This window comes from Pipistrellus kuhlii, unplaced genomic scaffold (genome assembly GCF_014108245.1).
Source record: "Pipistrellus kuhlii isolate mPipKuh1 unplaced genomic scaffold, mPipKuh1.p scaffold_m20_p_11, whole genome shotgun sequence".
In the NCBI taxonomy this organism is placed as follows: domain Eukaryota; kingdom Metazoa; phylum Chordata; class Mammalia; order Chiroptera; family Vespertilionidae; genus Pipistrellus; species Pipistrellus kuhlii.
The window spans coordinates 12,234,625-12,258,661 of record NW_023425416.1 but is presented as its reverse complement, the minus strand read 5'-3'; the positions used below and the strand labels follow the sequence as shown (position 1 = coordinate 12,258,661).

General features: G+C 39.8%; 2 protein-coding genes across 2 annotated transcripts in view; both read right to left on the bottom strand.

The window, feature by feature from the left end:
• Nucleotides 1-1,588: 1,588 nt before the first annotated feature.
• Nucleotides 1,589-19,551, bottom strand: ASB14 (ankyrin repeat and SOCS box containing 14). The gene is made up of 10 exons (XM_036430786.2): nt 19,430-19,551; nt 13,903-13,957; nt 13,699; nt 13,315-13,446; nt 13,060-13,218; nt 8,911-9,156; nt 6,306-6,477; nt 4,359-4,902; nt 2,653-2,806; nt 1,589-1,767 (listed from the first exon to the last, which is right to left on the bottom strand). Exons 1-10 carry the CDS (start codon nt 19,549-19,551, stop codon nt 1,589-1,591), a joined length of 1,764 nt encoding a protein of 587 aa, XP_036286679.1.
• Nucleotides 19,552-21,959: 2,408 nt separating this feature from the next.
• The window catches only part of DNAH12 (dynein axonemal heavy chain 12), a 203,643-nt gene continuing 201,565 nt past the window's right edge, over nt 21,960-24,037 (bottom strand). Inside the window, exon 75 of the mRNA XM_036430765.2 lies at nt 21,960-22,257. Within this exon, the coding sequence (XP_036286658.1) occupies nt 22,067-22,257 (191 nt within the window). The 3' untranslated portion in view covers nt 21,960-22,066. The remainder of the gene's footprint in view (nt 22,258-24,037) is intronic.

Genomic DNA, 24,037 nt, shown 5'->3' with positions numbered 1-24,037 from the left:
AAGACAGTGTCTTATAATAATTTTTTCTTCCAAAGTTGCACTAGGTCTTATTTTCAGGGGATGTCTTATCTTTCCATGCGCTAGGTCTTATTTTCGGAGGATGTCTTATTTTCGGGGAAACATGGTATTATTGCATATTCATCCCATGGGTTCTTTAGAGTTTCCTGTACTGGGAGTTCTTTTCTGCTACTGGGAGTTTCTGTTCTTGTTTTGAATTTTATAAAATGTATAAACACTTTTACAAAGTCCGTGGTGGGGGATAGAATTAACTTTAGAATTATAAGTGTATATATCTTCTATATATTTAAAGGGCTAATATACAGAGTGTCCCACTGGGAGTTCAACCAGGAGACTGGGAGTTCAATTGCTCGCTATGACGTGCACTGACCATCAGGCATGGCATGGAACAAAGGAAGGCCTCAGCTGACAGCCAGAAGGCCCTGATTGCCCCTGATCACTGGCCAGGCCTAAGGACCCTACCCATGCACAAATTTCGTGCACTGGGCCTCTAGCATTTGTATATTGACATACATATAACTCACGAGTCACTTATAAACAGATACTACAATTTGATGTAAAATAAAATCTATGCCAGCTAGTTTTGTAATTTTTGAGAAACGATTATTTAAAAAATTAAGTCTGTGCTTATTCAAATAGTCTATATAGCCATGAATCACCACATGAGAAATATAACTTTAGTTCACCTAAGATGGACTGTATTATGCTAAGAAAGTATACTAAGACTAAACACGTAAACATTAGCCCGTAGCTGATGGTGCCTGTGGTAGAAAGAAGACTATGTCATCCTACCTCTCTGGGTTTCCTGTTGCTGAGCCATCTAAATGCTACACAGCTGTGGCTGATTGAATGTCTTCATTTTCTTTCTCACTTTCCACACACAGAAACCTGTCCTTAATATACAGCATAGACAATATAGAAATAAAAAATTTAAACTTAGATCTTATAACTACTTCTATCAGTGAGCCCCTCCTTATGTCCAGTACTGGTCTGGTTGGCTCAATATAGAAATGATAAACCATCATCCATTTGAAAACACTTGTAATTTCTATTCCAATGATCACATTAACCAATAAATGGTAACCCTTATCCAGGGTTTTGTGGAAAGGGATGTTTTATTTCCCATTAACAATGAAATAACAATTGAAGATTCTATTTTAATTAACCCACCTCACCTCAGAACTAGACTAAACAGATACTAAACTGGCCTTGCAATCACATTTTGTAGTATATGTACTTCTCTATAAAAAGGATTGCTGTTAATCATCTTGCATTGTCAGAGGTAGCATTTATTGAGCATGTAGAAATATGTATTCATACACTTAGTATTAGATCAATATATAGAGTTGATGTTTTTCAGTTAATTGAAATTTTTACTGTTTGGTCTTTTTAAACTACTTTTCAGAATGCTAGCCATTGATATACTGAAAAGCTATGTTCAGAGCAACTTTGAAGAATGCAGATTGAAGGCTTTAGTTGCTAGGTAAAGTGAGAAGTAGGAATCGTATAACAAGTCAAATTTTAAGGAATATAGCTAAAGAATTATACCTTTTCAAGCAGAAGAGTTTGATTACCAGGTTCCTGTGAAAAATCCTTGTCCATAAAGGTCATATTCTTTGTAAAGGACATAAGCTTTTAGACGATTGGGTAATGGAAGAAATGACATGAAGACAGGGCAGCGCAAATGCAGACGTCCCATACACTTCCGGATCTTTAGGCGGCACAAATGTTTTAGGGAACGAGGGTTTGCTAAAACGAGAGGGGCAGATTATCCAAAAGGAAAAAGAATTGATTAAAAAAAAATGACTAGGGTTTAGTTAGCAAATGTATTTTATTATGCTTAAGCCATCAAAATTTTCCTGGGACAAAATGGGAATTTAATAGGGAAACGGCCTTTTACTTCTCACTCAACCTTTATAGAGAATGGTTTCAGAACCATGTCAAGTTAGAGTCCAAGGACTGGCAACTGCTGTGGGTCTGGCCTGTGAAATCTGAAGTTCTTAAATCTGCCACCTCTACCCAGTCCTGCCCTTCACAATCAGGCTAAAAACTGAAGACCACTACTCTGGAGGAAATTAAGGAAGTTCTAATTTGACTTGGTTCTACTGTGACAGAATTTGGTTTGAAAAGGTCATCTGATATCTTTGCTTTTCTCATCTATGTTTTTATTGCCATTTCATATCTTTTAATTCATCTTTCTACACGGTTACATAGGATTAGGATAAAAATAAAACCAATATAATAGTGCAAATTAAATATATTTACAAACTAACATTTTAAAGATAGGAATAGTATTTTTCTTGGTTTCGTTAGGTCAACTTTTTAAAGAATATATTTTATTGATTTTTTACAGAGAGGAAGAGAGAGGGATAGAGTTAGAAACATCGATGAGAGAGAATAATCGATCAGCTGCCTCTTGCACACCCCCTACCGGGGATGTGCCCGCAACCAATGTACATGCCCTTGACCAGAATTGAACCAGGGACCTTTCAGTCCGCAGGCCGACGCTCTTTCCACTGAGCCAAACCGGTTTTGGCACGTTAGGTCAACTTTTTAATGAAGAGAAAAATGTTTTATAAACCAGTAAGAATTCAATTAGTATTTTTGATAATCTGCAAGAATGATACTACTCACTCAAAATATTATGGATTTCTGGCCAGAGCCCCTGTTGCTGGAGCACAGCTTTTAACTTAGAACATATCCGAACTTGATCAACATAATCAAGCATTACTCGAACAACCTTTCCAGAGAGATGTTGCAGCCACGACAAAGTTATTACTTCACAGAACTGAGAAAGAAAATCAGAATTATGAAAACTAAGTATTTATTGTTTAGCATAGTAATCTAAAGAGCAGTAAATTCAGAATGCAAGGTCTCAAGCTTCTCATTTATAAGCCAGGGTGCTAAGCAAGAAAATCTATTTCTTAGCTTACTATTTGGAAAAATATTTACTATATCTTCAGAGGTATAGAGTGTGAGAAAGACTATTATATAGTATCTATTATCTATTATCCCCTCTGCTTGGCCACTAATAAAGGTTGTCTTTCATTTGTGCCACGACGTGGCCACCTGGGTTCTAGCCAATGAGATGTAAGTGGAAGTGTGAGCAACTCCCAGGATGCCCTTAAAGAAGAGCAAGGTGTGTGCTGCTTCCTCTGCCTGCCTTCCTGGTGGCTGGGATCTGGATGCAGGTTTCTTGTGAATTTGTGGAGCTGTCCAATTAGAAGGCTATTTACTTCCTGGCCTTTATTTATTTGAGAGAGGAATGAGCCATCTTATTAGAGCCACTGTTAATTTGGGGTTTTCTATAATTTAGATAGGGATCTGATAGTTTCTATCTTTTAATTCACCCTGTTACTTGAAGGATCTGATATTTTCTATCTTTAATTCACATGGTCTTACAGATGTCCATCTAAGAAGTCAAGTAACATGTGAAAAGTCAGAAAATAATATAAGATATATGCCTAAATACCAAATCCTCAACTAATCATAGCTTAAAAAATAATAAATCATACAACATTTTGTCTTTCTTTTCAGAATTGATTCGAAGTACTTTCTTTACTCACTTATTTTCAGATGTTATATGAATTCAAGTGTTTATAGAGTGCATCTACTGTGTGCTAAGCCCAGGTCTGTAAGTTGAGGAAAGTGATGAACAAGAGCTTACATTCCTGTATCAGCGGGGGAGACATGATCAGTAAAGTTTGAAAAAATTCAGAAATGGTAGGTGCTATCAAAGAAATAAACAGTGTCAGAGCGACCAGGGAAGGGAACCTAGACAAGGGCCTGTTTGAAGGAGTGATGTTTGAAATGAGGCCTGAAGGGGAGCGGCTGTGTAAAAGTGGGAAGAGCTCAAGTGGGAGGAAGGGGAAGTCTAGTGTGATGAGAACCAAGAGAAAAAGGCCTCAAGGAGGGCATGATCAATTACTGTGATTCTTTTTCTCATCAAAAAGGTGACTAAAGAAAGCCATTTAATTGTTAGTGCTAAAAGAGCCAAAAACCTAGGGGATGCAGGTATTGGGGACCCAGAAGCATTTTAGCTAGATACCAAAGAAAAGGGGAAAAATAGGAGGGGAAAGGCATCATTTATATGAGACAACCTTCGTTCTTGAAACATTGCTTAGATGTTACTTCATTTGTGAAACTACCTACGTTGAGTTAAATTACTGTGGTTTTTGTTGTTCTTTTTCTGTATCTTTTACATCTTCCGACTACTGTGTTTTTCCCATCTAAAATCCGACAATGCACTTTGGAGAGGATGAATGGAGTCTTCCCTAGTGCTATGTCAGGGCCACTGATAATGACAATATAAGGTGATACAGCCAATACTGTGGACTCACCAGAGTATCTTTGATAACTGTGGATGTCCAGCCCTCAAAAGCATAGATACGATGAACTTTGTCCCCATGAGGACAATCAAAGCATCGTTCTGTGTCATACCCATAATTCAGCAGCATCCTGAGCATGACTTCATCTTTCAGGGTGTATTGCAGTGCTGATGGGAAGTGTAACGGGTTGACTTTGCAGAAGTAATTTACGTTGGCCCCATGTCTTAGCAGCAGACTTATCAGCTCATAGTTGCCCATCCTTAGGGCTATCTGGAGGCAGTTAACTGGGTCTTGGTTAGGCAGGGCTCCGGCACGCAGAAGCAGCTTAACTGAAGAGAGGTCACCATTTGATACAGCAAAATACAAAGCTGACTTCCTATGGTCATCGTAGTGTTTGCGAATTCTCTGATCTAGCATGAAATTTACATCAAATCCAGCCTGGATGAGAAGTTCAAGGCATTCAGGGTGTGCTCCTGCTGCTGCACAGTGAACTGGACTGATGCCACTCCGCTTAATTGCAACAAAATTTGTAACTGGAATCAAAATCTTTAGAGCTCTGAAAAAAATTTCAAAGTGCATAACAAAGAAAAAAATATTTTTAAAGATGCAGCTAGGTAGGTCAGTTGGTTAGAGCATCATCCTGATATGCTAACATTGCAGGTTCAATCACTAGTCAGGGCACATACAAGAATTAACAAATTCATATTTCTCTTCATCTCCCTAAAAAAGATGCAACATTAAAAAAAAAGCAGCATTAACATGTTTATGATTGTTTTATACTAGCACTGGATGGTATTAGTAGTCCCTGATACCAAAAGCTCAGATACCAACTAAAGCTAAATGAAACTACTGTCTAGATTACAAACTCAGAATTAGCCCAGGCAATGAGACTTGAGGCTCCTCATATTGCCTAAAGACCTGATAATGAAATAGTTTATGTCTCTTCAATGACTACAGAATGTGCCTGACTTTACCACTTTCTAGATCAAGAGTTTATCTTTAAAATGGGTATTGGAGGCCTGGCCAACTAGCTCACCTGGTTAGAGCCATGGTTGGCAAACTGCGGCTCGCGAGCCACATGCGGCTCTTTGGGCCCTTGAGTGTGACTCTTCCACAAAATACCACGGCCTGGGCGAGTCTATTTTGAAGTGTGCATTAGAAGAAGTTTAAGTTTAAAAAATTTGGCTCTCAAAAGAAATTTCAATCGTTGTCCTGTTGATATTTGGCTCTGTTGCCTAATGAGTTTGCCTACCACTTGGGTTAGAGCATCATCACAGTACACTAAGGTTGTGGGTAGATCCCCAATACGGGCACATACAATAATCAACCAATGAATGTATAAATAAGTGGAATAAGAAATCAGTGCTTTTCCCTCTCTTCCTCTCTCCCACCCCCCCCTCTCAAAATCAATTAAAAATTAATAAAAGGGGTAGGGGGAAATATTATAGATCAACCAAAGGACTTGTATGCATGCAAATAAGCACAATGGACTCAAGATACTGGGGGTGGGTGGGATGAGGGCATGTGACAGGCAGTAGAGGAGGCTGGGGGAAGGTAAATGGAGGGGGGAAAAAGATTTATGTACTAATATATATAATACTTTAAACCACATGTGTCAAACACAAGGCCCGCGGGCCAAATCCATCCCGCCAGGCCTTGCAATGTGGCCCGCACCGCGCTGTCATCACTGCACTCCACTGCGTTTCCATCACAATGACAGTTTATGACTGTTCAGTAAACCATTCGGCCCGCGATTTAGGCTGGATTTTAGATTTTGGCCCCTTCTCTGATTGAGTTCGACACCCCTACTTTAAACAATAAAAAATAAAATATATAAAAGAAAAAAAATAAATAAAAGGGATATTGGAGTTGCAGAGATGAAGACTATAAATTTCCTAGAAGCTGCTCCAAAAAAGTAGCTATTATTTCCATTATTTTCAATAATGTAATTGAACTTACAACAAGTGGCCTCTGTCGGCTGCCACGTGAATGGGTAGGTGGCCTGAATTCTTAGGGACATTGGCATCAGCTCCATACTCTAGCAAGAGAGTCACAGAGTCTGGATTCCCTCCTCGAGCAGCTTCAAGTAAGATGGAAGAAGAATCTGAGGCCTGGCCCTGAGGATTAGCTCCTGAAAGGAGAAAGATTCTTGTTATGCTAAAAGTCTTTTCCACTGTATTGACTAAGCATTCTTAAAAACATCACCACTACCAAAAAGCAGTTATTGAACAGCCACTTTAGCAAAGCACTAAGAATCAATGAAATAAATGTACCTCCTGCTCAGGCAGTTTATAACCTAGTTGGGGAGGAGGGAAATTGTGTAATCTCTATAAATAGGTTGGCTTGCAGAGTAATTTTAGAAGTTTGTTTTTTGTTTTTTGTGTTTTTTTTTTAACTTGGTAATTCCAGGAAAAATAATTGTATAAAAGGTTGTTTTATTTCCAGACCAGTTTACAAAAGCCCACCTAACTCAAAGCAGACGTACACAGGATGTACTAACACATCTGTTGAACTCTGCCATCTATAGATGCTATGGTGGGAAGGGTCCTTTTTCTGTTTTAACTTGTTCTTAGGGAGCTGTTCATAGTAAGATACATTATAATTGTTTTTAGTTGAAGTTTTGGACTGCTGATAGTGAAAAGACAAATTGTAGATCCCTGTATGGGAAGTGTCATGTGAGTGATGGGGTAATAAAAGAGTGCAGGCATATCTCAGAGATATTGTGGATTTGATCCCAGACCACCATATTATAACGGGTATTGAAATAAAGCTAATCGTAATCTTTTTGCTGGTGGAAGGTCTTGACTTCAATTTGTAAAAACACAACACTGACGAAGCACAATCTAGTGAAGTGCAATAAAACAAGGTGTGCCGTGTGGGTCCAGGCAAAATGCCCTCCAGAAGAGCTCAGGGCTGGGGTTGTGAAAGGACCCAGGGGGTGAAGGAAGGAAGAAGGAGTTTGGGGTCAGCTGTGGAAGACCTCTTAGTAAAATAGGCTTTAAAGAAAGAGTAGCATTGGAATGGACAAAAGGAGAGGAGAGCATTCTGGGTACATTCACAGCTCCCATAAAAAGATGCAGTGACTTTGCCCTAGCCGATTTTCCTCAATGGTTAGTGCGTCAGCCCTCAGACCAAAGAGTTACAGGCTTGAGCCCACCCCTGGATCAAGACATGTGTGGAAGACAACCAATTGTTATGTCTCTTTCACATGGGTGTTTCTCTCTGTCTCTCCTCCTCTCTTCCATTCTCTCTAAAATATCAATGGAGCCCAGCCAGGTGTAGCTCAGAGGTTGAGAGTCGACACAGAAATGAAGAGGTCCCTGGTTCAATTCCTGGTCAGGGCACATACCCAGGTTGCAGGCGTGATCCCCATTGGGGGCCCTGCAGGAGGCAGCCAACCAATGATTCTCTGTCATCACTGATATCTCTCTCTCCCTCTCCCTTCCTCTCTGAAATCAATAAAAACATTAAAAAATAATAAATGGAAAGAATATCCTTGGGTGGAGAGTAACAACAACAAAAAAGATGCAGTGACTTTAATTTAGGACAGACTCCATGGTCACTGGAATATAGTGCTTGCCCAAGGATCGTGTTCCTAGAATGCAAGAAGAAATGGCTGATAAACTTCCACGTAATGAGTCTTCATTATGTACTGGTTCCTTTATATGCACAACAATTTCTAAAGTTCACAACACCCTAAAAAGTAGTTGCTAATATCTTCATTTTAAAGATAAAGAAGCAGAGGCACATTGAAGCAAAGTGACTTCCCCAGAGATGCACGGCTGGTGAGCAGGGTAGTCAGGATTCATGTGCAGGTGGGCCAGGCCAGGGCCCATTCTCTGATACCATGCTGCTACTCAAGCAATGCAGGTTAGTAAAGTAACTCAATTTGGAATGAGGCAGGTGTGGGTTCAAATCTGGATTCTGCCATTTACTAGCTATGTCACTTTGTGCAAGTCACTTTGTAAGGGGGTCATTTAAGGGGAGTGCTCACTCACACCTCACTTATGTCAACCAATACTGGTTTCTTTGAAGGGTTAAGGATTTCACATCTGTTGGCACTCCTCTTTATATTTTAATCAATAATCTATAGAAAAGGTTGCTCTTTTTGTGTAAAGGCTAGAATGCTGCTATTTTAGGATTTTAGTAGCTAATTTTAACATATGCTTCTTCCAAGTATTTATATTAGGCTTAAGTGAAATGTCAACTATTATTATTTTGAAGCTTTCCATGAGGAGGAGAATACTTACTAGTTTGCCTGTGGTAGTATGCTGATGGTATAGAAAATCTTGCTTTGCTCTAGTTGGTTTGGCTAGACCAGGTGGGCCAGGCCAGGGCCCATTTCTCGGATGCCATGTTGCCATTCAAGCAATGCAGGGTAGTAAAGTAATGCGATTTGGAATGAGGTGGGTTCCATCCCTAGCCCCCATCGGGACACATGTGAGAGGCAACCAATAGATGTGTCTCTCTCACACTGATGTTATTCTCTCGCCCTCCTCTTCTCCTTCCCTTCCCCTTCTTAGTGAGGATTAAAAAGTAATTAATTAAAAAGAGAAGATCTTGCCTTTCTGCAGTAACATTTCCATGATTTCGGTGTGCCCACTTTGGGCAGCAAGGGCGAGAGGAGTGAACCCGTAGGAGCTCTGCGGGTCAGGGTGAGCCCCAGAAACCAGCATGAGTTTCACCAGGTCCCGTCTGCCTAGTCTGGCTGCTTCGTGGAGAGCTGTCCTCTCATTGGCACACTGCAGATTGACATCCGCCCCGTGGCTGATCAGCAAGGATGCCATGTCGTACGAGTTGTGTAGAACAGCTGGGGAATTAGAAGGGAGGTAGGCATGTGTTCAGTAGGAAATTAAGGCCAGAGTGCCCCTCAGGCTTCTTGAAGAGCTCTTCCTATTACCCAAATGTGCCAGCATTTTGTGTTTGGAAATAGATTATAAAATGAGATATATATATATATATATATATATATATATATATATATATATATATATCAAATAATATTACCGTATTTCCCGGCATATAAGACAACCCCCTAATTTTACAGTTAAAACATAAGTTTAGGCCTATATTCGCTGTATAAGACTAACCCCCACTTCCGAGGCAACACCAGTTCTTTTTTTAATAGACCACCTCTCTGACTCTGGCCAATCTGAGCAAGCTTTTTACTAGAACACAATATGGCTTCGGGTACAGAACATGTATAATTTGCATGCATAAAAAGCCTGCTTGGATTGGCTGAGTTAGAGAAGCGGTCTATTAAAAAAAAGAACTGGTGTTGCCTCGGAAGTGGGGGGTAGTCTTATACAGCGAATATAGGCCTAAACCTATGTTTTAACTGTAAAATTAGGGAGTCGTCTTATACGCCGGAAAATACGATAATAGTGTTTTATTAATAATATTATCAATAGGCTATTTGTTTTTCTGTAAGACATGACCAATTATTCATTGTCTTATTGGTGGCTTATGTGGCTAAAAACAGACACAAATTTTCATTTATAATTTTTAAGTTTCAAGAGAATCAGAATGTCAGTACTCAGTATAGTCCTAGAAGTTCTTACAGCTGTTTTATTTATTTTTTTTTTATTTTTTTTTTATTTTTTTTCCTCTTACAGCTGTTTTAAACATAGAAAAACAAAAGCAGCGATATTTAGGCAATTATTTTTAAGGTTACATTTTGTTAATTAAAATTCTCTAACTGGCTTTTCTGCATTTATGCTGTTAATCTTTAACCCTTCAAGATTCTAAAACACCTCAATTTATTCATTTCTATACCCATTTGCTAATTATTTGCATGGACTGAAGACTCTTGCGTGCGCCAGAGGCTGACTCAGTAGGAATTCTGTCATAATAGTGTGCCATAGAAAGGGCTCTAACTGCTCGAAGGCTGAAATGCAGAATGCCAAGGGTGCTGGGCCATTTTTAATTCATTGAGCCGGCGCGTAGTGTGCCCTTTCATTCTGGAACACATGTACTTTGTTTTGGAAATCATCTTCTTGGCTTATTTCATTGATGATGTACTGCTTCCACCTGGTCTGGTCTCCTTCTAGCATTCCTATTTTTTCCTATTATTTGTCCTTCTAGTTTCCTTATTTCTTTTTCTTTCCTATTCTATTTCTTATCTTTTTATATGTGAGCTTCCCTAAATTCTATCTCCCAGCATTTGCTTTGAGTTTTTATTTCTGCTATCATATTTTTAATTTCCAAGAGGTTTTGTTTTGTTTTGTACCTTAATTTTTTGGTAGCTTCTATTATTTCATTAGTTTCTCTGAGGAAAATTATAATTTTCCCCTATGTTTTATTATCCTAAATAATCTATTTCCGTGAAGTTGCTTATATTTGTTTCTTTTTCTTTTTTAAATATGTTTTTTATTGATTTCAGAGAGGAAAGGAGAGGGAGAGAGAGTTAGAAACATCAATGATGAAAGAGAACCATTAACTGGCTACTGCCTGCATGCCCCACACTGGGGATCGAGCCCACAATTCAGGCATGTGCCTTGCTTGACCTGGAATCAAACCTTGATCTCCTGGTTCATAAGTGGATGCTCAACCACTGAGCCATGCTGGCCAGGCTATATTAGTTTCTTGAAGACTTTCCTCAGATAGTCCTTGACTCTCTGCTCATGATTAAGAGTTGGGAACTAAAGAGCTGAATGGAAATTCTAAACATTGGGTGGGACTTGTGGACTGTGGTCTTAACTATAGGTTGATTTGCCTAGGCCAGTGGTCTGCAAACCGTGCCTCACGAGCCACATGTGGCTCTTGGCCCCTTGAGTGTGGCTCTTCCACAAAATACCACGTGTGGGCACACACGTACAGTGTGATTGAAACTTCGTGGCCCATGCGCAGAAGTAGGTTTTTGGTTCTCTAAAGAAATTTCAATCTTTGTAATGTTGACTAATGAGTTTGCCGACCACTGGCCTAGACCGTTTGATGGAGAACCCCCAATTTCACTATTTTTCATTCTTTCTTTTTGGAGATCAAATTCTCCAGAGAAGCCTCCTTTTGGGAGGTAAAGTTCTGGCTGCCAGTTTATGAAATCCTGGTCGGGATGAGGGCTGGGAGGTCTCAGCCATATTTACTTAATTCCTCCAGTATTTTTAATCCAGTACTCTCACCCTGGCCTAATATTCCCCAGTGCAGAACAGCTCTGTTTAAACTATCTAGAGAAAAATGTACAGAATTTTGCAGGGGTGGGGGGATAAGGAATCTGTCCCAGCAGGCTGGATTGGGAGAAGTGATCTAGAGATCAGACTACTTGTTTCTTAATAGTTTTAAACTAATCTTTCTATTTTATTTAATTAAAAAAATAAGATTCCTTTATATATTTTGTCTTGTTAATCCTCACTAGAGGATATTTTTCCCATTGATTTTTAGAGATAGGGGAAGGGAGCGGGGAGGGACAGAGAGCTAATAGAGACACGTTGATTGACTCCTGCACGAACTCCAAACAGGACCAGGAATTGAGTTTACAACTGAGGTAAGTGCCCTTGACCAGAATCAAACCCAGGACCCTTCAGTCCACAGGCTGACATTCTATCCACTGAGCCAATCCTCCTATTTTAGGGGCCTGTTTTTCCCTATGTTCCATGAGGTAACTATTACCAATAATTTTCAGGTCATATGATAGAATTGTGTTTTTTTGTCTTCCCCCAATTTAGGATATGGTTTTGTCACTTCATTCTCTATTTTTTTTAAATATATTTTTTTCTTTATTGATTAAAGTATTACATATGTGTACCTATTCCCCCATTGCCTCCCCCCCCCCCACTCCAGTTCATGCCCTCATCCCCCTGGTGTCTGCATCCATTGCTTATGCTTATATGCATGCATACAAGTCATTTGGTTGATCTCTCCCCCTTTCTCCCACCCTCCCCTACCTTCCCTCTGGGGTTTGAGCATCTGCTCGATGCTTCCCTGTCTCTGGATCTGTTTTTGTTCATCATTTTTGTTGATTATAATCCACAAATGAATGAGATCATGTGATACTTATCTTTCTCTGACTGACTTATTTCGCTTAGAATAATGCTTTCCAGTGCCATCTAAGCTGTTGCAAATGGTAAGAGTCCCTTCCTTTTTATAGCAACATAGTATTCCATTGTATAGATGTATCACAGTTTTTTAATCCACTCATCTGCTGATGGGCACTTAGGCTGTTTCCAAATATTAGCTATTGTACATTGTGCTGCTATGAACATAGGGGTGCAAATATCCTTTCTGATAGGTGTTTCTAGTTTCTTGGGATATATTCCTAGGAGTGGGATCACTAAATCAAATTATTCTCTAGTTTTTTAAAAATTATGTTTTGTTGTCTCCTCTCATGTTCTTCCCATTCTTTTGTATCTTACCCCACAAAACAATTACTTAACTAAAATTTTAGTGAATACTCAGGAGGGAGCAAAATTAGGCATTTGTATTCAATCTGCCATCTTTATCTGATTTTATCTGGCTGCTTCTTCCTCCTCTGGTTTCTTGCACCAGAATTAACTGGCACCATGCAAAATGATCAGTGCCTAACCTGGCAGCGATTTTGCATCAGGCCACCTCACAGGCCCATCTGTGGAGAGCTCCAGAGGGCCAGGTACCTATGTCTGATCCGCTGGGATGAAGTGACAGGGCTGCAGCTATGTACAAAAAGCTGCCTTTGACAGCTGTGGGCATGCAGGAGACTCAGAGCCACAGACTCTTCTCCAGAGACAAGATGTTACTTTACCTGTAAGAAGAGGAGAATTGCCTTCAAAATTCTTGGCATTTGGATTGCAGCCATTGAGAAGCAGAAAACTGGCATTTTCTAAGAGGCAATTGCTGACAGCCAAAAAAAGTGGTGTTTCTCCATTGTGGGTGGTTTGCTCCCACACGCTGGGTTTTGAAGCTGAAATAAATCCGTTAGACCACATAGGTTAAGATATAAAAATAAATGGGACATTCATTTCTCAAAAGTATCGGAGGCGTTATAAAGGGAGTTTACCTTTCAGGGTTATTTCCAAAATGTTTGTATTTAATTGCACTGCAGCCTTATGCAGAGGAAGCCGGCCTATCTCATCTGCTTCATCAAAAGCAGAACTGTACTTGGTCAAGTGTAACAATGCGTCTTCCTCGCCTGTTAACAAGTCAAATCGGAGCAGATTCACATTTGGCGCACATACAGGGCAACCTGTGCTGCTCCAGAATTCTACCATCAGGGTTAGTACATGAGACAACGTCATTCCATCGCCATCTTTTGTGAAAGACAGATTTCAATGGCACAGGACAAAACGGCAGGATGGCCCTCCCGCTATCATCCCATCCACTGCGCCCTGTGAATACCCATCACCCTGTTACCTCAGAAAAGCGGCCCTGCCCACCAAGAAACCCTGACTCTTTGCTGAATTGTTCTGAAGTATTTTCTCCCAGGAAAGGCCACACCAGGCTCTTGACAGTCAGCTGAGGGCCCCATGTTGTGCAGCGTTTGGGAGAAACCGCTTCGAGGCTTACAGAATGTAGACGGAGATCCTGCCAGTTGTCATCCTCCCCTCTACCACAAGTGGAAGGGGATAGAATAGGAAGAGTACTTAACTGTCTCTATTGTTTCCACTATCTTCTTACAGTCAGTGCTCAAAAAGGAGTGGGAGCTGCATAGGAAAGAAAAACATGTCATTCCCAAAACTTAGGAAAACCACCAAGATATCTGACATAAAACAAAAGGAAAAGGTAAAGGCAATAATAGTTAACCAGGGATAAACTCAGAGGGGAGGTAATGACTGAGGCTTAATAGAAATACTTCCAAAATGCAGTGGGACTCTCAATGTGTGCGTTTGGGGAAAACTCCTCTCCCACATGTCCTCCCTTGTTATGGCAAAGACTGTGTCAGAGCCTGGATCACAGCAAGCCCTTAATCATGTTTTCTGAACTGAATAAAACTTACTAGGACTGAAATGTCACATTATCCCATGATAAAATTTAATGGCTAATCTATAATGTCAATGATTCTAGACAAAATTATTATTTAAAAATATAGTAATTAATCCTGGTGTAAGTTTTAAACAATAATCATGGTCAGAATTTGGGCTAAGAAAACACTATTGGCAGTTTCTAAACTAACATTTTAATTAATATATATATATATATATATATATATATATATATGTATATGAAAGAGTAATATGCAAATCGACAGAACGGTGGAACAACCAGAACAACTGCTCAACTAGTCGCTATGAGGCGCACTGACCACCTCTCAGTCCCTCCCCCAGCAGGCAGGCACCGATCCCTTGATGGCGAACAAGGAATTGGGGGTGGGTGGTAGCAGCTGCTGGCAGCCGGGGAAGATGGTCCTGGTCACAGGCCAGGCCTAGGGACCATACCATGCACAAATTTCATGGGCCGGGCTTCTAGTTTAAAAATAAAGTTTCAGCTGAAACCGGTTTGGCTCAATGGATAGAGCGTCAGCTTGGGGACTGAAGGGTCCCGGGTTCGATTCCGGTCAAGGACATGTATCTTGGTTGCGGGCATATCCCCAGTAGGGGGTGTGCAAGAGGCGGCTGATCGATGACTCTCTCTCATCGATGTTTCTAACTCTGTATCTCTCTCCCTTCCTCTCTGTACAAAATCAATAAAATATATTTAAAAAAAAATAAAGTTTCAAAGGTCACTTATGAATAATTATTTTTAAACCTAGAAAATAGAGGTTGCTTTGATAATTCAATTAACCCAACTTGAAGAGAATAAATTTCCTTAGATAATCTGTCCTGCTTACAATTTGGTCAATTAAATTCTCTTAAGCATTTAAAATTGTACTTAAAGATTTAGTGTTGTATTTTTAAAAATATATATATTTTATTGATTTTTTACAGAGAAGAAGGGAGAGAGATACGGAGCTATAAACGTCGATGAGAGAGAAACATTGACCAGACGCCTCCTGCACACCCCCTACCGGGAATGTGCTCGCAACCTACGTACATGCCCCCAACCGGAATCGAGCCTGGGACCCTTCAGTCTGCAGACACACGCTCTACCACTGAGCCAAACAGGCTTCGGCTGTATTTGTTTTTTTATGGCTGCTGTAAGAAATTGCCACACAATTAACTGGCTTAAGATAACAGTTTATTATAGCTCTGCAGTATGGGATGGGTTTCCCTAGGCTAAAACCAAGCTGTTGGTGGGACTGTGTTACTTCTGGAGGCTCTAGGGGAGAATCTGTTTCTTTGTCTTCTCCAGTTTCTACAGGACTCCCACATTTCTTGGATCATGGACACCTTCCTCCCATCTTCAAAGGCACCACTGTGGGGTCGTACTGTCTACCCTGCCATCTCTCAGGTTGCCTCTCCTCTGCCTTCCTCTTTCATTTCTAAGGATCCTTGTGATTACATTGAGCCCACCTGGATAGTCCAGTGAATCAATTAGCGATCTTAACTCCACCTGCAGCCTTAATTCTCTATCGCAGTGACTTTAACCTTTTTCATCTCATTGCGCACATAAACTAATTACTAAAAGTCTGTGGCACACCAAAATATACTTTTTGCCAATCTGACAAAAAATAGGCATAATTTTGATTGATTTATAAAACAATAATTAATAATAGTAGTAGTAATTACCTACCCTTTTTGCTCCAAGGTGACTTAAAAAAAAAATTAGGTGCCTATGCTTGTATATAAGGATTTCTGGTACCAAGAATTAACCAATCAGATGCAACATTATTTGTGATGTGATAAAAAAAAAAGTGCAATTCTGCCGAGACCGGTTTGGCTCAATGGATAGAGCGTCAGCTTGGGGACTGAAGGGTCCCGGGTTCGATTCCGGTCAAGGGCATGTACCTTGGTTGCGGGCATATCCCCGGTAGGGGGTGTGCAAGAGGCAGCTGATCGATGACTCTCTCTCATCGATGTTTCTAGCTCTCTATCTCTCTCCCTTCCTCTCTGTACAAAATCAATAAAATATTTTAAAAAAAGTGCAATTCTATTATATGACTCATATATAGGGTATGCCCCAAAAATGTATACACACATTTTGAATAGCTATAAAGGCAGTATTTATTAAAATACCTTTTCAAAATTGAGACATCAGCTGTTAAAGTGTGTATACATTTTTGGGGGGACACCCTGTATGTCTGGTTCAAGACAAGCATTCACACCAGATAGCTATTGTTGTGTTGGCTGTTGTAATTTTTTTTTATTTGATACTATAGCGGGAAAAAGGTGAGTGCTCCTGACTAAATAGCATGTTTTTAAAATTCTTGCAGCCTGGCTGACATGGCTCAGTAGTTGAGCATTGACCTGTGAACCAGGAGGTTTTGGTTCTATTCCTGGGCAGGGCACATGGCCAGTTTGCAGGCTTGAAGCCCAATAAGGAGTGTGCAGAAGGCAGCCATTCAATGATCTCATCACTGATATTTCTCTCTCTCTGCCTCCTGTCCTCTCTGAAGTCAATAAAAATATATTTAAATAAAATAAAATTCTTTCAGTACATTGGTTGAAAATTGCTGCTCTATTGCCATGTAAGGTTACATATTTACAGGTTCTCGGGATTAGGATGAGGACCTTTATTTTGGTGGGGGGCATTATTTTGCCTATCTCAAGTGTATTCTAGTTTCCTTATTCCTTCAAGTGCCTGACCAAATCATCGAGCCTTCCTAAGTATCATATTCAAGTTTAATAAATGAATTTATAACTATAGTCAACTATAATTTCTCTAAAACATTTTATTACTCTTAATCAAAATCTCAACCTTTCAACTTAAAATCATGATTTCAAAGTCAATTACTCAATGAATTAAAAATTTTTAAATAACAATATTAATATAACAGATAATCTAACGAACCCAATTTCTTTACAAAACTTTAATGATTATTCCTAAATTTAACACAAAAGTGTAGGGTGCCTGGCTCTTTACTTACTAGTTCTGTAGCCTTGGGTAAGTCTTAGTCTCCTTATCTCTAAGTAGGGATAATATTATCTACCACATCAAGAAGTAATGACAATTAAAATTTAAATGAGTTAATATTTATGAAATGCTTAAAACAGTATGGCCCCATGAGTGTGTTACTTATTAATTTTTATTTACTTAGTAGTTTATTGACTTTTAAATGTTTTTAAAAAATATTTTATTAATTTTTATTTTTAAAGAGAGAGGAAGGGAGAGGGAGAGATAGAAATATTAATGATGAGAGAGAATCTTGATTGGCTGCCTCCTGCATGCCCCCAACTGGGGATTGAGCCTGCAGCCATTGCCCTTGACTGAAATCGAACGCATGACCCTTCAGTCCACAGGCTGATACTCTATCCAGTGAGCCAAACCAGTGAGGGCGTAAATATGTTTTTTATCGGTTTTAGAGAGAGGAAGGAAGAGAGATAGAGAGAGGTAGAAACATTGAAGAGAGACATTGATTGGTTGCCTCCTGTATGCTCCCTATTGGGAATTGAGCCTAAAACCCAGGCATGTGTCCTTGACCAGGAATCGAACTGGCAACCTCCTCATGCATGCAGGAGGTTGTGCCACACTGTTAGTACATCAAAAATACTATAGTTTTGATGTACTTCAACATCCCTCTATCTATACTAATAAAAGGGTAATATGCTAATTAGACCGGGTGACTGGACATCTTCCAGATGTCAGACTTCCTTCTGGACAGTTAGGGGGCGACCAGGCTGGCAGGGGGGCAATTGGGGGGCAGCCAGGAAGGCCAGCAAGGGTGCAGATGGGGGGCAGCCAGGCTGGCAAGGGGGGGGCAGTAAGGGGGCAATCAGGCAGGTAGGTGAGTAGTTAGGAGCCAGGAGTCATGGATTGTGAGAGGGAGTTCTGACTGCCAGTTTAGGCCTAATCCCTGTGGGCCTAAACTGGCAGCTGGACAACCCCTGAGGGGTCCCTGATTGGAGAGGGTGCAGGCTGGGCTGAGGGGACCCCCTCCCATGCATGAATTTCATGCACTGAGCCTCTAGTTTAATTTTAAAATCTCTTGGGTTAAAACACATTTATCCAGTTTTAACTCCATCAGGTACATAGGAGTCACCATCACAAGCAAACAGGGTTTATCTCCCCTCCTCTCTCTCTAAAAATAAAAATTAATAAACACTTGAAAAACAATAGTAAGTACTCAGGGGATTGAGGTTGCTGATCAGCCAGAAAGCATTTGACTAGGTGGAATAAGCTGCAGACAGCCCATTTCCAGGGAGATTTTCTTATTCTATTGAAGTTCTTTTTTAGTGTCGTCATAACAGATCTCTAAACCCACACCCTTCAGAACCAGTCAGTCACTTCTTCTGAATTTAAGTTTACATAATTCCTCCTTTTGATTTGAAATTAAAGGTTGAAGATAATTTCCCATGTGTCTTGGTTAGATTTATGTGTCTTCTTAGCCCCCCAAAGACAAGATGCACAAGAGTTCTCTAGCCTTTCATATTCTCATGTGTCTTCTTTCTGATTATCAGTCTGCATCTCCTTATCCTGATTTGCTGCTAACCTCCATCAACTGTTTTCTTTTTTCTTTTTTTAATATATTTTATTAATTTTTTACAGAGAGGAGGAGAGAGGGATAGAGAGCTAGAAACGTCGATGAGAGAGAAACATCGACCAGCTACCTCCTGCACACTCCCTACCGGGGATGTGCCCACAACCAATGTACATGCCCCTGACCGGAATCGAACCTGGGACCTTTCAGTCCACAGGCCGACGCTCTACCACTGAGCCAAACCGGTTTCAGCAACTGTTTTCTTTTTAAAAAATATATTTTATTGGCTTTTTACAGAGAGGGAGTGGGATAGAGAGCCAGAAACATCAATTAGCTGCCTCCTGCATGCCTCTCACTAGGGATATGCCTGCAACCAAGGTACATGCCCTTGACCAGAATTGAACCTGGGTCCTTTAGGTCCACAGGCCGACATTCTAACCACTGAGCCAAACCGGCAAGGGCTCAACTGTTTTCTTTACTGCATAATTAAATTCTAAATTATGTCCAACTTTTTCCTGTGTTGTTAGGCATCAACCTCATAGATATTTTAAGTATATGTGCAGCTCCTTGGATTCTGACCCTTTCTCCTGTTTTTGTCAAAACACTAGTGTCAACTCCTGAGTACTTATGCTATAATACATTAGTAATGAAATACCATTACCTCTCATTCCCAGGTGCCTGCTGTGCAGTCCCTGACTTGTGAATATCCTGTAAACTCTGTTGAATGATGAGTTGAATATCAAAGTCCTTGTCTAAGTCTTCATCACTGGTATAATTATCCATATGAAACACCTACAGATTTAAAGTCAGAATGAATTAAAAATATTTTCCTAGTTGGGAAAACAGATTATCAACTGCTTAAAATTATACATGAAATTCAGAAAACGACATTCATTGATGAATGAATAAAATGCAAAATTTAGAAAACAAGATATTCATTTAAAAAAATTTTCCTAGACTTATTTTCTGAACCACCCAGATTCAATATAAATTAGAAGTTTTCATGAGTAACCATTTACTTAAAGCTTATTCAGGAAAAATGACCTTTCATATGAAACTCAGGTCAGTACCATTGAAACTTTGAAAATGCTTATCTTCATCTATTTTAGAGTTGACTAATGAGTTTTTTTCAGTGATTATAATAGCACTCACTCAAAAGAACATCTTTTCTACTTTCAGTGAAAGTTATGCTGAAAAAATATGTTATTTAGTTAGTAAATATTAAACATGAACATGTTATAGGAATAAATAATACAATAAATAATAGGAATAGTAGTAGTACAAACCAATGCATTTTAGTAGGCAATATCTCAATTGTTTTAAAAGAACATTTCAGTTTTAGCATAGAATAAGTTTGATCACATACCAAAGACTTTTACCTTCTGTTATCACCTTTACGACAGCACTGGAGTTTTCACTGTTAAAGATTAACACATCAGAATTTTCATTTATATTTAGAATCTCCGCTCTGCTGTAATGACCATTCCATTAATAGCTTTACTATAAATACTTGATCATAAGACAGTCTGGCACATTCTCCTTGTTTTTTCACTCGAGGTTTAGCTCTGTTTGGGAATATGATCTCTTTTCTTCACTGCTATATTCATCAAGCTTAGAGGATTAAACATTTAAATTCTATTCTTGGAACAAATGCTTATTTTGTAGGGGGGTGTCCACATGAAGTGAATTCATTCTTTTAAGACTCACATACACAGCCACTGCAAAAACAGAATAAATTTTCTACTTAAATAGAAGCCAAACATTTTGCTCTAACCAAATTATCAAAAGTGATTGTTGTAATGGTTCTGATTCACTGAGTAACTGCATCTACATTTTCTTTGGGTTACATAGCTACAGCCAGAATATTCTAGGACTTCTAAGGAAGGAATTAACTCCACATGGGATAATAAAAATTTCTGTTGAACAGTTTTAAATTGTTAATGTACAGTAACATTCTGAATGAACACTAAATAAGAACAATATTAACTATTAAAAATAATGAGTCTATGTGGTAACTAAAATGAGCTATGAAGCTAATGCCAAAAAGCACAAACCATTCAGGTATGCAGGATCTCACTGTCTTTATGAGTCCACTTCACTGCTTTGAGTTTCCTTTCCTTGCCTCAGGAATACTGTGAGAAATGAAACTAATGTTTAAAAGTATGACAGCCCTAACCAGTTTGGCTCTGCATAGAGTCTTGGCCTGCAGACATAAGGGTGCTGTGTTTGATTCTGGTAAAGGGCACATGCCCAGGTTGCAGGCTCGATCACTAGTAGAGGGCATATAGGAGGCAGCCAATCAATGATTCTCTCCCATCACTGATGTTTCTATCTCTCTCTCCCTCTCCCTTCCTCTCTGAAATCAATAAAAATATATTTTTAAAAAAAGTATGACATAAGAGGCTTACCTTTATAATTGTTGTAATATTTTCCTTAGCATCTACCTATGTATTTTAAATGTTTGTGTAGGTGAGAGAAAAGTAAACTATTGCTGAAGCTGAGGAATGACTTGACACTTTTGCAAAGGAATGTTATTAGTTCAGTTTTATCCAGTTATTCTGCTCAAATCTTTTCCACATACCGTACATATCTAACTAAAAAAGGGAACAAAATAGAAGCTTCAAAAATTGTTATATGCTTAAAAGAAAAATTTCTTTTATGTTTTCCTTCCCTAGGTGTCTGACTATGATCTTGAGTGCATCTATGCGGCAACCACGTGGGCAGTAGAGGGAGGGAGGAGAAAGAACTATTATGACACATACACATAAAACCTCTTTTAAGATTTAATCTGAGCTTAAAGGATACCTCTTCAGTGGGGCTTTGCTTAACCAGTCAATCTAAAAACACACACACATACACACACACACACACACAAACCACACCACACCACACCTTGAAACTAATTGTTGATTATACCACTGCTTTTGGATGATCTGCCTAGCATTTGTCATACTTGGTTAATTGTCTGTGTTTGCTTTGTTCTTAGCATAACCACACTCCCCCACTTCTCTCCCCACCCCTGGCCTAGAATGCAAGCTCCATGCACAACAATAAATAAAAAAGAATCAACAAAAGTTGAATGAATGAAAAAAAAAAAAAGCGTCCATTTAGAAGGCTGTATTCCAATCACGAGTGATATATCAGGGAGGAGAGCTATGCAAAGACCTTTCATAAAGACCATTTAAGAATGATACCAAGATACTTTGTTTTATTTTATATATTTTGAAGTATGTGAAGACATGGTATTTTTTTTTTTTTATTTTTTTTTACTTCAGATATTTTGTTAAATTTGTCCAATTTAGTTATCCAATTGACAAAGCAAAGCAACCCCACGCTTGATCCAGTGTTGAACGGGTTGGTCCGTTTTTAACAACATTGCAACGACAAAGTTAGTAGAATGTCCTGTTGTGGAAAGAGTTCCTTTACGTTCACTTGTCTTGTAGAGGGGACAAACATAGGCATTCGATTTCTCAATCTGAGTCTTTTTATCTTGATTAAAAAAAAAGAAAAGAAAAAGAAATATGATCATTTCATAAAGAGAAAAAGACCCAATGGTACTAAAAGAACAACTATCTTGTAATAAAATGGCAAGTGCTAATCTAAGATTTTGGTTATGATATTTGAACATTTGAAAGTTGATCTTTTTAAAGTTTTTATAGTAATTACTAGAGGCCCAGTGCATAAAATTTGTGCAATGGGGTGTGTGTCCCTCAGCCCAGTCTGCACCATCTCCAATCTGGGACCCCTTTAGGGATATCTGACTGCTCGTTTAGGCCTGATAGATCAGACATCCCTCTCGCAATCCCAACTGCTGGCTCCCAACTGCTTGCCTGCCTTCCTTCCTGATTGCCCCTAACCACTTCTGCCTGCCAGCCTGATCACCCCCTAACCACTCCCCTGCCCATCTGATTAATGCCTAACTGCCCTCCCCTGCCAGCCTGGTCACCCCTAACTGCCCTCCTCTGCCAGCCTCATTGCCCCTAACTGCTCTCCCTTGCTAGTTTGGTCCACCACCAACTGCCCTCCCCTATAGACCGGGGTTTCCCACAACTGCCCTTTCCTGAAGGCTCAGTCACCCCCAACTTCCCTTCCCTGCTGGACTGGTCACCCCTAACTGCCCTCCCCTTCTGGCCTGATCACCCACAACTGCCCTCCCCTGCCATCTTGTGATAGCCATCTTATGTCCACATGGGGGCAGCCATCTTTGACCATAAGGGGGCAGCCATCTTATGTGTTGGAGTGGTGGTCAATTTGCATATTACTCTTTTATTAGATAGGATAGAGGCCTGGTGCATGGGGGGGGTGGGGGGGGCAGCTAGTTTGCCCTGAAAGGTGTCAAGGTGTCCCAGATCAAGGTGGGGGTTCCCTTGCGTTGTGGGGAAACCTGGGCGAGGGGCCTGTGATGAGTTACAGGTCAGCCACGCCCCCCAGTGACTGAAGTGGAGGCCAGGGCCGGTTGAAAGCAGGTACCTGGAATGTATTTATCTTCTATAATTGAAACTTTGTAGCCTTGAGTATAGGTCAGGGCCGACCAGGGCAGGTGGGAAGCTTTGTTTCCTCCATCACCAGGGGCAACCCAAGCCTCCTGCTTGCCCTAGCTCCGTGGCCGCTGCCATCTTAGCTTAGTTAATTTGCATACTCACTCTAATTGGCTGGTGGGTGTAGTGGAGTGATGGTTAATTTGTATGTTTCTCTTTTATTAGATAGGATAGTTGTGAAATAAGGAAGTGACTTCATAAGGTTTATGATTCTAAGTCTGGAGGACAGGAATTTATTTTAAGCTCTGGATCACATACAGGCAAGAAAACACTAAAGAGGACTTGGGAGAGAAGGAGTAAGAGAAAGTGAAGGTAGGAAGGAATAAAATACACCATTGGTAATGGGGAAGATGCTAAAAGAGATACAGTTGCTTAGAGCTCTAATAAAGAAACCCATAAATTAGAAGTTGAAGTTACTGTTTGTGTTCAGCAGGTTATTACTAAGACAAACACAGCAATACTTAGCTACTCACAAAAAGAAATTCACATTTCTCAAAGTTAAACTAGAACTGCATTAATAATGAAAATATTTGATGGTCTGGGTAGTGATTATGGGTGACTTATGTTTTCATCAATAGTTATTTGAAAATAAAAAATCCAGAAATAGAAAACAAAAGAATGAACCTCATTTGTTTAGACTTGTGGAGAATGATGACAGCAAAGGAGGAAAGGAGCGAGATGCTTTTCCAAAGGGACACAACTTGGCGGCACCCAGGTGGTTTGCAGTATCT

Bases quoted from the DNA above. Each gene is read 5' to 3' on its own strand.
- ASB14 (XM_036430786.2), bottom strand. From the start codon at position 19,551: ATGGATAATTATACCAGTGATGAAGACTTAGACAAGGACTTTGATATT. The intron at 9,157-13,059 runs GTAAAGTAACAT...CTAATTCCCCAG, and splicing joins CAATTCTCCTCTTCTTACAG to CTGTTCTACACAACTCGTAC. The intron at 1,768-2,652 runs GTGAGTAGTATC...CTCTCGTTTTAG, and splicing joins AGAAATCCATAATATTTTGA to CAAACCCTCGTTCCCTAAAA.